The 16,084-nt window shown below is 43.3% G+C and overlaps 1 protein-coding gene across 1 annotated transcript in view; it reads left to right on the forward strand.

Moving 5' to 3' along the window:
- The first annotated feature begins 1,421 nt into the window (after nt 1-1,421).
- Nucleotides 1,422-16,084, forward strand: part of znrf1 (zinc and ring finger 1) — a 74,437-nt gene continuing 59,774 nt past the window's right edge. The window contains exon 1 of the mRNA XM_022756276.1: nt 1,422-1,932. Coding sequence (XP_022611997.1) covers nt 1,539-1,932 — 394 coding nt within the window. The 5' untranslated portion in view covers nt 1,422-1,538. The remainder of the gene's footprint in view (nt 1,933-16,084) is intronic.

Consider the following 16,084-nt stretch of genomic DNA (forward strand, 5'->3'; position numbering starts at 1 on the left):
ATTGCAAATCCTGTCTATTTAATATAATAGTGAAGAATGTGCTGCCAGTATTCACCCGGCTACTGTTCATGTTCTGTGGCAAAGTTTTGTGCAGCTTTGTGAGCAATGGTTTTCCTCTTGGGGCCCATCTGTTGAGATTGATTGATTGGGTGGTTGATTGATTGATTGATTGACTTCATGTGATAGCCTTCTCACTGTCTGATCAGTCACTGAAACACCCGTTTCCACAGATAATCCTTGTGCCAAGTCAGAAGAACTTACCCATGTTTTTCAATGAAATGTTGTGTAACTAGTGAACTGTGTTGAGGACAACCACTGCACCTGTTATTGGTAGTATGGATCTTCCTGTACCACCTGACCACTGTTAGGTTCAGCCCACTGAAACTATCCTCTCCATCTTTATAAAGTTTCTCACCCTGGTTTTCTAACTTGTTCAGGTCAGTTTACCATGTGGAGCCACGTTGCATTAGACACTACCCGGGCCAAGAAGCTGTGGTGTTCACGGGTTCTTTTATCACCTTGTTCATGTAATCACCCTTAATTGGAAATCACAGGTGTGCTCATTTCTGTTGCACCGAGGTCTCAGCTTATTTTCAATGCAGTCTATCTGACCTGTTGTAATTAAAGGCTACATAAGATCAAACACTCCACAACACTTTATTATTGTAAGGGAGATAACGTTTCAGTGATGTTGCTCAGGGGTTCACTCAGTGTTGTTGTGTACTGTAGGTGTCTCCTCCCAGCACTGTTCCCCGTCCTGTCTGTGTTTATGATCCGAGCTTGCGCACTGAGCGTCTCCATTGTCTGGGCCGTAGCAGCAGCAGCAGCAGCACCAGCGGCGGCGGCGGCGGCGAAGCGGAGAGGATTGGAGCGCCGATGTGAGCGCAGGCGAGCGGCATCACTGTGACCCCAATCTCCGGGGAGAACCGCTGGTTGGACACCGTCGGAGCAGACATACAGTGCGGAGGGCGACGTCATTTTTATTTTGTGTGTGTGTGTGTCAAAGACAGACCGTCGTTTTTGGCGGTCAGACAGACAGCAACAGTTGTCACGATGTCTGAGATCAGATGAGGCCAGAGCAGCGGAGTGAACATTGCGGCGCTGTTGTGAACCGGTCCGGGTGGGTTAAACGTGTTGCTGCCGCGTCCCGCCTGCAATGATCCAACCGTCTTAATCACCTGGGACGGCGAAGGGAGTGTGGCGTACATCTGTTTGTCAGTCTGGGCTTTCGCCGTCGTCCTGCTCGTCAACCATCCCCCGGTTGTTTCGAGGTTTTGTCTGCGGGTGAGGTGAATCCAGACGTCAGGGGTGGCTCATGTTCCGCTCAGCAGGGAAACGGGCTGTTGCGTCTGCAGAGAGTCAGAGCTGACGAGCCAGCTGAGACACACGGACTGACAGGCAGGCAGGAAGGCCGAGAGACAGACAGGAGCGAGGGGAGGGGGCGACAGCCTGTTTCGGCTCTCTCGACCCTTTGCGGATCGAGCCGAGCCCCCTCCTGATTCCACCCAGAACCCCCACCCATTTGTCTCCCGCTTTGGATGGGGGGAAAGCAGAGCACGGCGGGGCGGCCCCGGGGTGCTTTTCCCGGTGTCTCTACGGATGACAGCGCGGTGCCACCCTCGGCCCACTTCGGCCACTACCGGCCGAGCGGCACCATGGGCCTGCGGAGCCGCTCAGTGAGCTCCGTAGCCGGGATGGGCATCGATCACAGTCCCGCCGTGCCCTTCGGCTTCTACACCCCCAGAGGGACGGACCCGGATCGAGCTGGAGGGGGGTCAGGGGGCACTACAGCCGCCCCCCACGGTACCGGTTACCAGGACACTGGGGGCGGAGGGCACCACACGGACGGGGTGCTGTATCTGGGGTCCCGGGGGTCGCTGGCTGACACCTTACCCCTGCACATCGCACCCCGCTGGTTCAGCGCGCACAGCGGTAAGGGCGGTCTACTCTATACACACACACACACACACACACACACACACACACACACACACACACACACACACACACACACACACACACACACACTCTCTTCAGGCAGAAATTTGGGTGACGCTGAAGGATTAATCATCAGAGAAAACCACATATAAACTCATTCCCACGGACATCAGCTCCCACCTAGACACCTCCAATCACGCTCACCTTGTTTACCTGCAGGTAGGAATGACACCAATGCGGTGCCATTAAATTTCACTGCTGAGAAGGGACGTTGAGCTTAGCCTGAGGATGCACTAAGAAAGAAAGACAGGAAACAGAAGAAGGCAGCTTTGGGCTTCAAAAAAATAAGCAGACCTGTGCGTAAAACAATATGTTTCCCTCAGGTTCTGACCCTGTGTTGGCTGAGGTGGGTAAAATGCACAGTAACAGCAGAAAACAGTGGGGCCTTGGGCAGATGTCAGCTTCTCCACACTTAATACTACATTTTTCTGCAGGAAAATGTCTGGAATTGAAAATATTGATTTCTGCAGCTTCAGTTAAATAAAATCTAAGTACTTTCAAACATCCATTTCATCAAACACTCACATGAAATTGCTGTTAATAGCTCATTTTATGAATTGAGAGAAGTATTTTTGCTCCATGAGAGTGTGTGTGTGTGTGTGTGTGTGTGTGTGTGTGGGAAATTGCATTTGGTGAACACAACGTTGCAGGGTGTGCTTCGTCTCGACTGTCACCGCTGCACCCGTCTGCATAGGTCATTCCTTGTGTGACATGACAGTAATAAGCCTGTTGCCAAATCTGGCTGAGTCAATTAGCCCTGCGATTAGAGAGGAGAGGAGAGGAGGGGGAGGGAGAAGAAGGTGAGGGAGAGAACATGAGAGGAAGGCATGGACTGGATGGAAAGAAGGGTTAAGCGGGTTGTCTGTGGGGCGATGATGATGATTATGTGGGTGACCGATAAGATAAGATATACTTTATAGTCCCCAGAGGGAAATTGTGGACCTGTCACACCACCATGTACGTGCATACACCTACATCTGCACACACACATATGTAGACAAACACATAAACAAATCTGTAACCACATGGCAACAGCTGATTCCCTTCCAACTGCACATACACAAAGACACAAACACTCAGCAACAAAGTCCTAGAGGAAGATTAGACACACTCCTCACACACACACACACACACACACACAACACTCAGCACATGCACACGCACAGCAGGCTCAGCCAGGTCCCAGGCTCTCCATTACCAAAGCCCTGACCGGCTCACAGCAGGAGAATAGCAGGATGGACATCAGCATCTCAGCTGTTCTTCCTTGCCTACATTGCCATGACTCCGATGTGTTTTATATCAGTGGGAGGAGATAACAGGGTTGGAGGGGGAGGGGGAGGGGGGAAGGTGCACATGTCAGGAATAGAAGGCTGAAGATCTTTTAATCAAATCACAGGAAACACCAGTAATGTTCACGTCTAGAAACACCCTTGTTTGGCTCAAAGCACCATCGTGGTGTAGTTCAGGACATTTTTCAGATGCTCCACCACTGTGTGATTATCATATGGGCGTGGTCAGCAGCTAGCTTGTTTTTTGTGGTTAAATAGGTGAGGCTATAGTAGCGGCTACTTGCAGAAGCGATTCAGAAGAAAGAAAAAAAAAAACCCCAAACAAAATCACTTGAATGTTGAGAAACACGGGGAATACAATGCTTTAGGGGTGCCGGTGATTGATGCTGCACACCTCAGCCTCAGGCAGGATCACATTAAAGAGACTGACAGCCCATCAAGATGACTGGCAAGAGCTGGGGTGAGATCTGGACCGTCTGAGGAGGGGTGGGGGGGGTCAGGACTGACAATACTCCTGCCTGTGTGAGAGGAGCTACAGCTTCAAACTGCTCTTCCTTTTCTCCCTGTGCAGACAAGGGTGGAGGCAGATAACCTTACGAGATACGGCCTCAAGTGTCCGGTGAAGGTCGCTCTCACCAACATGTCTGCTCTTTGATGCTGTAATAAAAGATTGGTGGTAATGGTGAGGAGTTTTTCCCCCTTTCCATCCACCTAGACCTCTGCTCCGGCTGCTTAGCAGGACCTTTCATTTAACTTGTACCTGCAGCAGAAATGCTCCTCATGGCTTTTCTGCTGCTGAATGAGATTTTTCCGGAGACTTTGCTGCCTCAGGCTGTGTTCACAGCGACAATAGCGCCGTGTCAAAAAATCCAGGATCCTCGTTTATTTCTGGGAGAGCGCTGCTTTAGCTCAGTGGGATGCTGCTGCTGCTGCTGCTGCCGCCACGAGGGGCTACGGCAAGAAAACGCATAGTAGTCTGTCAAAAAAAAGTTCACCCTGCTTTAACTTTAGCTGCAGCACAGAGCAGTGTCATCTGGGAATGCAGTGTGTTTGCCAGTCCAGTGAGAAATACAATACAGTGTATGTTGTAATGTTTTACCTGTACCTCTTCCAAGGTGTTTTCGTGATTGCACAGATGTTAGCTGTGTGCCCAGGATGACAGCGCAGTATTTTCTGTTCAGAAACAGCAGCGCCATCTTTGGTTGGAGGATACATTACGCTCTCCTTCACTGATATCTAAATGCTTATACAAATAAATAATAATAAATAAAAAAAACTTTTTTTTACGTTTGTTAGAAGTTGTTCCTTTTAACGGTGTATTGACGAGATCCTCGATACATCTTGTGAACTAGCGTACAGCCTGTGCAGCAAAGAAGATAACAGTGGAGCCATGTTTGTAGTTCTGCTTCCGAAAATCTGGGTTCAGTTTGTGTAAACACTGGATTTAAACATTGGTTATGTTCTGGGCGCAGATGTTCTGATGACAATAAACATCCATGCATCATTAAAATACCTGCTGCCAGTTAACAGATAAAAAATATTATTTGGATTTCCCCCATGAGGTTAGCGTTGTGAAACCCGTGTGACTGAGTCATTGAGTGTACAGTGTTAAGATCACATGTGGGGCTAGGGGCTCGTTCTCCCTAGGAACGAAGTTGCTGTTGAATTAGCTGAAAACACTCAAATTATGGTTTATGTCTCAGCATGTGTTTCCATCCACAAAGCTTTGGTACTGGGACAGTGGTTGTCTGTTAGCTGAACAATGCTAGTCACGTTAGCCCCCGCACATATAGCTTATGTAGCCGCTGTTGCTACGGCTAACGGAAATGAGTAACTGCAGCTGTTATTTAGATATACTGTATCCTTCTGGAGCTTTCGCTTTACCGATGAGTTGCAGCAGCACTAGACAAACTGTTTCAACTGCAACAATCTGTGTGAGCTGTGATTCAGATACAATAGAGAGCAGAGGAAATGTGGTGTATTGAGGGGGGTTAGTGTTATAGGGTTAAAGTAGAAGACCCACATCCAAGGTGGTTCCTGTAGGTCATGGGCTGCTCTCTCCAGCCTGGTTTGATCTATTCCTCGGGCGTGATCACACCTAGTTAGAGCGGTTCTGTCAAACCCTGGAGCATTTCAGTTTGTGTCCAGTCAGAGCCAGACCTGAGCTCCCCCAGAAGCAGGTCCAATAGCATTTCAAATTTGGGAGGGGGTCTCGAAAAATTGATAAATAACCATAAGCATTTCTAATGCTACAATGAATGACAAAATAGATAAAGTCTAATTAAAATCTAATGTCTTGTTATGTCTAATGTCATTGGTAATTTGAAATGTATGTGTGCAGCTGTGCCCGAGTCAGTGCGCCTGACTTTATCAGCTGCAACACGATCAATCGGGACATGTGCAGGTGTTTTTTTGTTTTTTTTTTTATCACAGCTCATGGGCTGCGCCCATGTATTGTTTTGTTCACCTGTGCATAATTACTGTGCGTGGATTTGGTGTCAGATAGCAAACTCTCAATGACTGGCTACTGGAGCGCTTCTCCTGCCAACACAGTTCAGTTCAGCCTCTCTCATCTCATCAACACCCTCCTTTATATTATCCCATGAAATGACAAATGATCAACAGATTAGTTATGAAACTAGAAACAGGCCTAAATTTGTTACGAAGTGTAGTGAGATGTTTTTTTTTTCCTTGTCATATTTGGTATTAAGCAATAGATTCATGAAGTGTCTCCACCTCCTGAAGCTGTCTGTGGCTCTGTCAGGTTTATAATGTCAGATGTATTGTCTCCACAGCTGAGGTCTTATCTGATACTGGAAGAAATATACCAGCTATCTGTATGGTCTTGTTTTGTCATGATAAATAGAAATAACATTAGTGAGAACCTGTGTGTGAATGCCATGTAGGCTATATGCGCAGATTTGAAAGTTCCTTGATTTACTTAAATTACTCTACGAATCATACTAGGGCTGAGCAATGAATCAAAATATCAAAATCACAATTATGGCCAAGTGCAATATCCAAATCACTGCAATTCTGTGGTGCTACAGAGACGCCCTGGCCTACCAATCATATTCTCCAGATGTAAAGGAACATGCTTATTTGATCCAGACCCCATCAAAAACCACATCATCATCACTTTTATATTTCTGTGAAAATCAAGAAATTATAAATGAAATAAAATCAAATTAATTGCAATATGATTTTTTTTTTTTGCATATTGCTCAGCCCATCATACCATACATCATATGTATTATATTGCTGTCATTCTTTGGACGATTGATAAGCAGAATTTGATTTGGGCAACTAAAACACATGGTCAAGGTTTTGTTATGATTAGCTTGAGGCAACAAACATGCCTATTCAGTCAGTAATAAAAAGGTGAACATCAGTTGCGGGTCTGCAACTGGGACTCAAATCTCAGTCTTCTGCATGAAAGTCTGTATGTAAATGTTGAGTCGTGAATTGTCCAATAATGGATGTAAGTCCGAGAGCTACTGGGTTGTATTACCTGATGTCAAAACATCTTAATTTTATTTTACTTTCTTCTTGGAAGCATCAGTCCAAGCTTTTCACCTGAAACGGTTCTTTAAGTCAAACAAGCTAGTAGGCCAGCAAACACTAGTGAAAACCAGTGAGTGAAAAGAGCAGGTCAAAGTGAAAGTGTATTCGGTTATAAAGCCACTCATGCTCGGTGTCGGGTGTCTGAGTCATGGGACAAACAAACAGTAATACATTCTGGATATGTCATTGTAGTTGTGAGATTACTTCTGCATTCAGGGAGACTGTGTGGTGTTACCTGGTGTGATGCGTTATCTTAGAGAGACATATTTAATAAAGTCAGCTCACATAGGACCAAGGCTGGGTTACCAACTGGGCAACGCGGGCGACTGCCCTGAGGCCCCTGAGCTCAACTGACATGATAAGGGCCTTGAGGTGGTTCCTTCTCTGTAACATCACCTTGAGGCCCCTGTCATTAAGAGGGCTCCTCTAGTCTTAAGACCTTCATTATTTCAGTTATATGTGTGTGTGCTGCAAATGAATCACTCAGGTAGAAGTCTTGAAGAAAAACTTCACACTGCATGTTGTTGGTTGTTCCTTATGCATTAATGCACAATCATAAGGGATCATTATCTTCTAAGTAATGGCTCAGACTTTGCTGTTTGGATGTTGGGTTTCCTCGTATGGAATCTGTGCGAGACAAAGAGAAAAGAGACACACACAGTCCTTGACCTTTATATTCCCATATTCACAAAGTGGTTATTGATATAAGGAGGGTCTGATGTTGACATAGTTACCCACCATCACGCACGCACGCACGCACAGGTTTTATTCTTAGGTGGATTCTCAGAAGACACTCATCATTCCTGTACTGAAACACTTCAGACTCTCTTCCTCTGTAAAATGGATGTTAATCAGGCAGGCTCCAAGTGCCTCTCCTCCTGTTTGCCCTTGGGAGGTGTGTGTGTGTGTGTGTGTGTGTGTGTGTGTGTGTGTGTGTGTGTGTGTGTGTGTGTGTGTTTGTGAACGAAAGACAAAGAGGGAGGGTGGGGGGCCAAAAAAAGACTCAAAATCATTGTCATAAGGGAGAAGAGATTGTCTCTTTGAAATTCAAGACAAAGGCCAGTGGTGATACAGGATTTTGTGTGTGTGTGTGTGTGTGTGTGTGTGTGTGTGTGTGTGTGTGTGCATTTGTGTGTCTATGTGTGTATTAATGAGCATCCATTCAGACTTTAAGGGATACATTTAGGCTAATGTTAGTCATAACAGGGACCAGTAAGAGCCTTACATTAGCATTTGTAAATAAGCCTCATGTGGTCTCGCCTTGAGATTGCATCCTCTCTTGTGCACTGTCCAGACACACACACACACACACACACACACACACACACACACACACACACACACACACACACAGCTTCTTCCTCCCATCCAAGAGGTCCGAGGTCAAGCAAGTCTGGAACATGGATGAGTTTGAGGACTTGGCATTCATTCATGTTTGCACAACAGCTTTATTTTGATCCCGTCTCCCTTCACTCTGCCTCTGCTGACAGAACATATGGTCGTCTGCATCCATGTGAACCAGACGTTATAGGGAGTAACTGTAGTTCAGTGTTGTGTCTGAAGTTTATATTCACTATTCAGTCATAAGCACCAGTGTTGGTACTGATGAACTGAACCAATATCTTTTTTGTTATTGGTGTTACCCGGCAACACTGACACAATTTAGATCTTAATTGGTTTGGTAGTTTATTTCCTTGGCAACATTTAAACAGTTGAAAAAGGTGGATGAGAAGATGATTGGATGTAGCTGTGATGTAAACAAAGACTGATACTTAGACTGAAGAGGAGTTAATGGTATCCCCTCTTCCTTTAGTGTCACGTGGAGGTTATTAGTGCCATATGCTGATGTTTACCATCGGGAAGGCGATGTTGTACTTCAGTGCATGCACCCTATATAAAACAGGTATCATATGCATTCGTGTTGTGGCTTTTGCATTGTGTTGAGCCCTCTGGGCCACCATAGATGATCCCTCCTTGCACACAGTTGTCACTAAAGAACACTTTATTTTTGTAAAGCTATAGCAGCCAGCTAGCAGCTACATATTATCCCTGTTCAGTTAGCTAGTATCAGAAAATTGTTAAAATTTATTTTATATTAATTATTTTTAATGAGTTGGGAGTTGCACATGTTGTATTAGCTCCAGTGTTAAATGTCCCAACATGCCACACACACTGTTAGCTTGATGTCAGTGATCATTATGTTTCCAAGTCAATTTAAAATGTCATTTTATTTGTTTTTAGTGCCTGTATTAGTAGAACAACACTGACATACATTAAGCCACAGGAGCAGTATACCATAGACACTTGTTGCTCTTCACTACAGATAATGTTTTTTAACAGTTTTCACACCTTTTACCACAAAATGTGTATTGACAGGACATATGTAATATTGGATTTTTGCTCATAATGCTTCTACATAAAATGACATTATATTTTGCATACATAGATATTAAAGATTTACATCAGGACACATAATGCTGACTGGATTATGTATTTATTAATTATTAATCTGTTGATACTAAATGTATCAGTATAACGTTCATCAACCATGTATTTGTGTTCCAGTCTTGCAGGACAATATCCACTTATAGTGATGACAACATCTTAAAACTTTTGCACTGGTGTTTGAACACTGTCAAAAGATTATTGTCTGGTTCAATACAGAAACAGTCACAGTGACTTGAGTTGACCTGATTCAACCATAACCATGATCTTTCACTAACATTAACCAAAGTGCTTCTGTCACCTAACTCCAACCACAGCTGGAGTCTGGATGTGAACCCTAGTCTAGGGTGCTGTTCATAAATGCAGCGCTTCATTCATAAAAACCTCTGAACATAATCCAGCCAGCGATGATGTTTGTCAGCAACGTTATTATGAAAATAATTCTGTAATATATAACCATGATGTGCATAGTGAATCCGTTTGACACAAACAGCTGTAGCTTTGTTTAGCTTGCTGTCTGAACGTTGTCTGTTCAGCTGTCGTCAGATAAAACAACAATGTGAAAATGTGAGAAAGGTTTCTGAACAGATTCCTCATTAGCTCAGCGATCAACATGGCAGCCACTTTAATATTTAACAGCACATGTTGTGCTAAGTGTGTTGTGGGGATTTCCAAGGCTACTTGAAGATCGTTGCCGTGGGTCACTGGCACTGTGGGAAAGCTGCAATTTATGGTAATTTAATTCTGTAATGATCCTAGTCAAGAAAAATGTGTATGATGTGAAAAATAATTCCCAGAGAGGTTGCCTACATTTTTCAAGTTCCTTTCATTAATTTGATTTTATTTAGTCACTTTTGAGCAGCAGAACAAGCTGAAAACCCAACACTGACATGATCTCATATTCAGCTGTTAGGGCATACTTGTTAGCAAACATCTGCTAGGTCTCCCATCCAGCAGACACTTAGCAACATTAACATTTATCTGTTGTTGGGTTTCTGTCCATCTGATGGATGAAATTGTTTGATTGATGTTTCCAGAAGAGAGAGAACAGGGATGGGTGTTTGTGACCAGGCGTATAAAGTTTTCATGCTGATGTTAATGTCGGGTTGATAAAGAGCACCTGTCAATCATCAGTCTTACATCTTACCTGAAAAGACGTTTGTATTGAACCCTGCCAGGATGAGCAAAGCAACATGTGTGTGTTGCCTTTAGGAATTAGCAGCGTGGTTGAATTATACCTTTGACAAATCAATGGTTGGTTGAAAATATTATAACTGTGCATATGAATCATACAGTTATACAGAAGGTAAGTTATATAAACACTAAGCCTTGTTTCTCACCATGAGCTTTTGCTTTGAGTAGTCTCATGTTACACATCTGCCATCAGTGAGGAGTACGAATGGCTGGACAGTCTGAAAAGAATCTGAACCTGGAGACCTGCCACTATAGGCTGGAGACCCTGTAATTATTATTTCAAAAAAACAGACAGACGTGACAGACTGAACAGGCTGGAAGAAAGGGAGAGAGAGAGAAAGATGGACGGGATGAATGACTCATTAAAGGAAACAGAACAGAATAAATCTACTCATTGTGGCAGCGCATCACTATGACTGAAGGACGAGGCGGAGACAGACAGAGCAGGGTCGCAGTGAAGAATAACTAAACCAACTGAACTCCCTTCAGTCACCTTTTTACACTGATGCACAGATTTCTAACCTACAGACAGTATAGATCAGTGATTCTCAGCCAGGTGTACATGTACTACAGGGGAACCTCTGCGTGGACCAGGACTGTATGTCATATCCTGTAAACAATTTCTAAAACAGTGATTACATCACAGTTATTAGTCCAAGTAACATGAATAAGCTATTTTATGATGACGTGTGGAGTTTCCATGTTCTCCTCCTTGCCACTGTGATTTGCCCACGGTTGTGGATGTGAGTTTGAGTGGGATCAATGACATGTGCAGGAAGGATCAGTAGAGATGAGACCATAATATCAAGACTTAGATTTGGACCATAAATTGTAAATAAAGATGGACATAGCCTCCGTGACATTACCCACAGGTTCCTGTTGTTCTCAAGCTCAGAATGAGCTGCTCCACCGTCGCCATCTTGGCAGTGCCTGACTCCGCCCCTAACTCCCAGCTGATCCAAAAATGGACAAAGAGGAGGCGAGACTTTGGTGCAAACCAATTTGTCGCAAGCATACGCTCAGCCGCCTTTCACTCAACCCGAATACGTCACCAATTATGCAGAATTATGTACTAATAAAATGTAAACAGGTGAGTTATATAAACAGGTGTCATGAAGGAGGAAATTAGCTTTAGAGACCAAAACAGTTTTTTGTACCGGGCTGTAAACATGTTTATTTCTGCTGTAAAGCTGGAATTTTAACATGGGAGTCTATGGGGACTGACTCACTGTTGAAGCCTAACTATAGTGGTCATTGGGGGTTTTGGCACTTCACTGTTAGCTTCATTTTTCAGCCTCGGAGGATGCTGCTTGATTTGGACACATTGAATAGGTAAATATAATGCAGGCAGATGTGACTACTGTGGGCAGGAAGAAACAGTAGAGCATGTTATAATATGAGGTAGAAAGACTGCATCTGATTCAAAACTTCAAAGAAGAAGAAGAAGAAGAGGATGAGGGAGAAGGAGACAGGTTTACTTTTAACAGCAGGATGTATTGTCATTATTTTCAGTTTGTCTCAGTCAAAGACGTAAAGAACATTGTCGTCTGTTGTGCCAGCAGCAAAATCCTGCCTACTGCGAGAAATACAACATTTAATTTATCGAAACATCTGCTACAGCAGCGATGTGCAACAACAGCAGCACTGACAGGGAGGCCTCGACTTCCAGCGATACAGGCGCTCTGACTAAACAACAGAAAGTGGATTTCAGACCAGGACATGGTGGTAGAGAGACGTTAAGTGGACAAGATCTGAAGGAGCTCGTCGCTGGGTTTATCACAGAGGAGATTTTACCTCTTTCCACAGCTGACTGACTCTCATTTCGACGCATTATAGAGGAAATACCCGTGAAGAGCAATGTCAAGCTGCCGCAGAGAAAGACGTTTGCTGGGTACCTTGTTGAAGGATAAGGGGTGATGGAATCTAATGTGAAGCCCACACCTGGAGAGGTGTTTACACCACAGCCGACATTTGGACAGCGATCAACTAAAGCTTTCAGGGCGTAACTGTTCACTGGACCAGCAGCTCCACACGCCCGCTATAGCAGATTAAAAAAACACAGACACGTTTGATGTTATTGTTGCAGAGATATAACAAATTCATTCATCATATGGACTGCTTGGCAAAGCTGTAGCCACTGTCACAGACAATGCATCACATTTATCCAAGGTGTTTTAAATATATCAGCTTGTTCATTCTGAGTCTGATTCTGAACAGGACAGTAACAAGGATGTCACCGTGACAGATCTCACAGAAGTCAGTTACTCTTCCTCCACAGTACAGGTGTGTATCGCATACAATTAACCTCATTCCTAATGTTGAGAAATACTTGACTTCCAGTGCAGAGACCACTGCTGTTTATGGGAGGAGTATCGTGAAATGCACAGCTCTTTGGACCAAGACAAGTCGATCTACAGTTACATCAGAACATTGAGTGCCGTCGTGAATCCGCTAATGGCAGCATTGGACGTCTAATGAGGGAAAAACTATTATTATGGGATGTTACTCCCGCTTCAAGAATGACACCTGGCTTACCAGATGTCATTGTGAAGGTTTACCTACATTTCTAAATCACTTATCTTTTTGTACATTTATTTGGGCAGATTTGTTGCGTTGCACCATTAGTCCAAATAACAATATTCATCACAGCTGATAAAGTAAAGAGGTCAATAAATAGCCTAAAGCAAAAATGTATGATATTGATGCCACATGGTTTAGATCTACAGTGAATATTGCACATAAAAAATGGTTCAAACGCCAAATTAAATAGTAATAATTATACAACTATAATAAAAAGATAGCTGGTGTACTGGATAGCAAAGATGCACTTGTTGCAGCTGCCACTTGTCTGAAGTTTGGTTGAGAGACGAAGGTAGGAGACAGCAGAGTGCTCCTGCAGAGGAGGGACCTCTGTGTCCTCGACGTCAGGCAGCCATGATGAAATGGACCTTTTTTTGCATTTGAGACAGAGCCGGAGGACAGCTAGTTGGCAGAACAAGAAGTAATGGACTATTTGAGGTCATGGGTGGTATGAGGTTGAGACTCTGAACCAGTTCTCAAATGTCATAACCATTTACGTGAAGTCAAAGTCCTGAATGGCAAGTCTCGCCACTCTGCAGCCATCTTGGCAACGTCCCCGGACAGTTATTCCAGGCTAACAAGCAGACCCAAAGTTTCATGATGCCAACTTTGATGATGCCGTCTGCTACTCTCTGCCACCATCAGTTGTCATAAACTTCAACTGCGCACATGTGTCAGTACAACAACACAACTGGCTTGATATCAGCTGTAATAAAGTAGATGATTGGGTGTTTTGCGATATCTAGTTTGTGGAAACGAGTTATTGCAATGAGCATAAAAAGGTTATTTTGAGATAAAGATGATAGCTGAGATGTGAGCTGCCCTGAGTCACGACAGTGCTTTTAAATTGTGAGTCAGGTTAGTCAGCTGACTCTGGCTCAGATCACGTAGCCAATCTAGAGCTCACATCTTCAATAGGGACAACCTAAAAAAGCCTCAACACACTGATCCGAGCTCAGTTTGTGTCTGTTGAAGAGACGTTATCTCTGGCTACAAGATGTGTAGTCGTGGAAATTGACTGAACAGTGTGGATTCAATTTAATTCATTTTCAGCTCTGCTGGGGAGCTAATGCTAACTAGCCGGCCATCTGCAGATATCACACCAATGTCAACTCAAACAAACAGCAGACGGTCAGTTTCTGACCTGTCTGTGCTCAAAGTGATAATAAAGTGGAGGCCTGTTTTCTGACAGTCCATATGCAGCTTGATGGGATAACATTATTTTTTAAAATATGCATATTGATGATGTCCTTGCAGGTTTTTATTATTCTTATTCTGTTTTGCACATGTAGGCCTAAAAAATGAGTCATTCTGCATTTGCAGTTTTATAACCGGTGTGTTTACAGTTCAGCCTGTAATGTCGACTTGACACAATTTTATATTCAGGGAAACAACAGTATTGCTCTCTTGTTGAATGTGGGAGAAATTGAAGTTCCCAGGATAAATTCTGAGAAGCTCTCTATGCGACATTAGTATTTATCTGATGTAACTGAATCACAAACAACTGAGCTGTATCAAAATGAATCAATTCTGGACTTTGAATCAAAATCAAATCACATTAGAAGATCAGCGCTGATATCCAGGAAATCATGGCTCAGTGAATCACATCTCTCTTCTGATGGCAATGTGACACAACTGTTTTCTTGTGACAAAGAGATTTCATTCTTGCCAACAGAACATGTGGTGTACAGCAATGATTTTCTGATACCAACACAGTTAGCATTGCAGTGTCTGGACACCAGTGTCCTTTTCACTGGTACACTAAAACTCTTGTGGAGATTCACAATTGTATACAATATTTTAAATCCCACTACACACCTGATCCAAAACCTAATTTTCAGTGCTGTACCTGTGTAATGTTTGTTCACCAGTCACAAGCTGCTGTATGTGGCAGCAAGACAAGTGAATAATTAATAATTAATCACTAAAAAGTGGATTTTTTTGAACATGTCAGTCACACCATTTGAAATAATAATAATGGTTGTAGGCTTTTGCAGCCCAAATATCTGATGTATTATATAATCGCAAGGTTTGAAAAAAATGAAATTATATTGTTGTATTTTATGTTTCAGTAATTTTTTTTAATAACACATAATTATATTATTGCATTTAATGTTTCTGGTGTTTTTTGTTTACAACATATAATTCATTTCAATATGAAAAATATCCCACATGGTGGAAAATATTTAATATTATTGGCCCAAGCCTGACAGGTTGACACACACACACACACACACACACACACACACACACACACACACACACACACACACACACACACACAGGAGAGTGGAGCCATCTTCAGTGTTATTAGATACACAAAATATTTAATTATGAAATTACATTTGCTAAATTCAGCAGGAATGTCCTTGTTATTCACTTACTGGTAGGATAATAAACAGTAAACAACTTTCAGTACAACCACCACTGATCCAGGTGTTTTATTAACGAAATTTCACATGTCCGCAAACACACACACACACACACACACACACGTGTATACACAAGAACCTACTGTTCTCTTATTCACATGCACAACAGACACACACACACACACACACACACACAGCACAATATTGGAAAACATAATTTTAGTCTCTCACACATGCACACTGTTGACCTAAACCAGGTAAGAGGCTGACAATGAGTCTTTTCACAACACTGCAATGTAATCCTCCTGCCCCCCCCCCCCCCCCCCGCTCTGTCGTCAGGTGTCTGCATGCTATTGTTCTCAGATTAACACATGTGGGCAAAATCTGCCGCCTCCATACACAGGTGCTTTTTAATTTAAAATGTAAATGGTGATAAAATAAATCATGCCTCTCTCTCTCTCATCTCTCTCTCTCTCTCTCTCTCACACACACACCACACACACACACACACACACACACAACACACACACACACAAGATTTGCGTTGCACTTCAGCAGCTCTCCACTGATTATGATAATTTCTAACATTGACTCTTGAACTTAAATTAATATAACAGGTACTGAGCAGATTTGTTATAGAAT

The sequence above is a fragment of the Seriola dumerili genome, unplaced genomic scaffold (assembly GCF_002260705.1).
Source record: "Seriola dumerili isolate Sdu_G_001 unplaced genomic scaffold, Sdu_1.0 BDQW01000242.1, whole genome shotgun sequence".
NCBI lineage: Eukaryota > Metazoa > Chordata > Actinopteri > Carangiformes > Carangidae > Seriola > Seriola dumerili.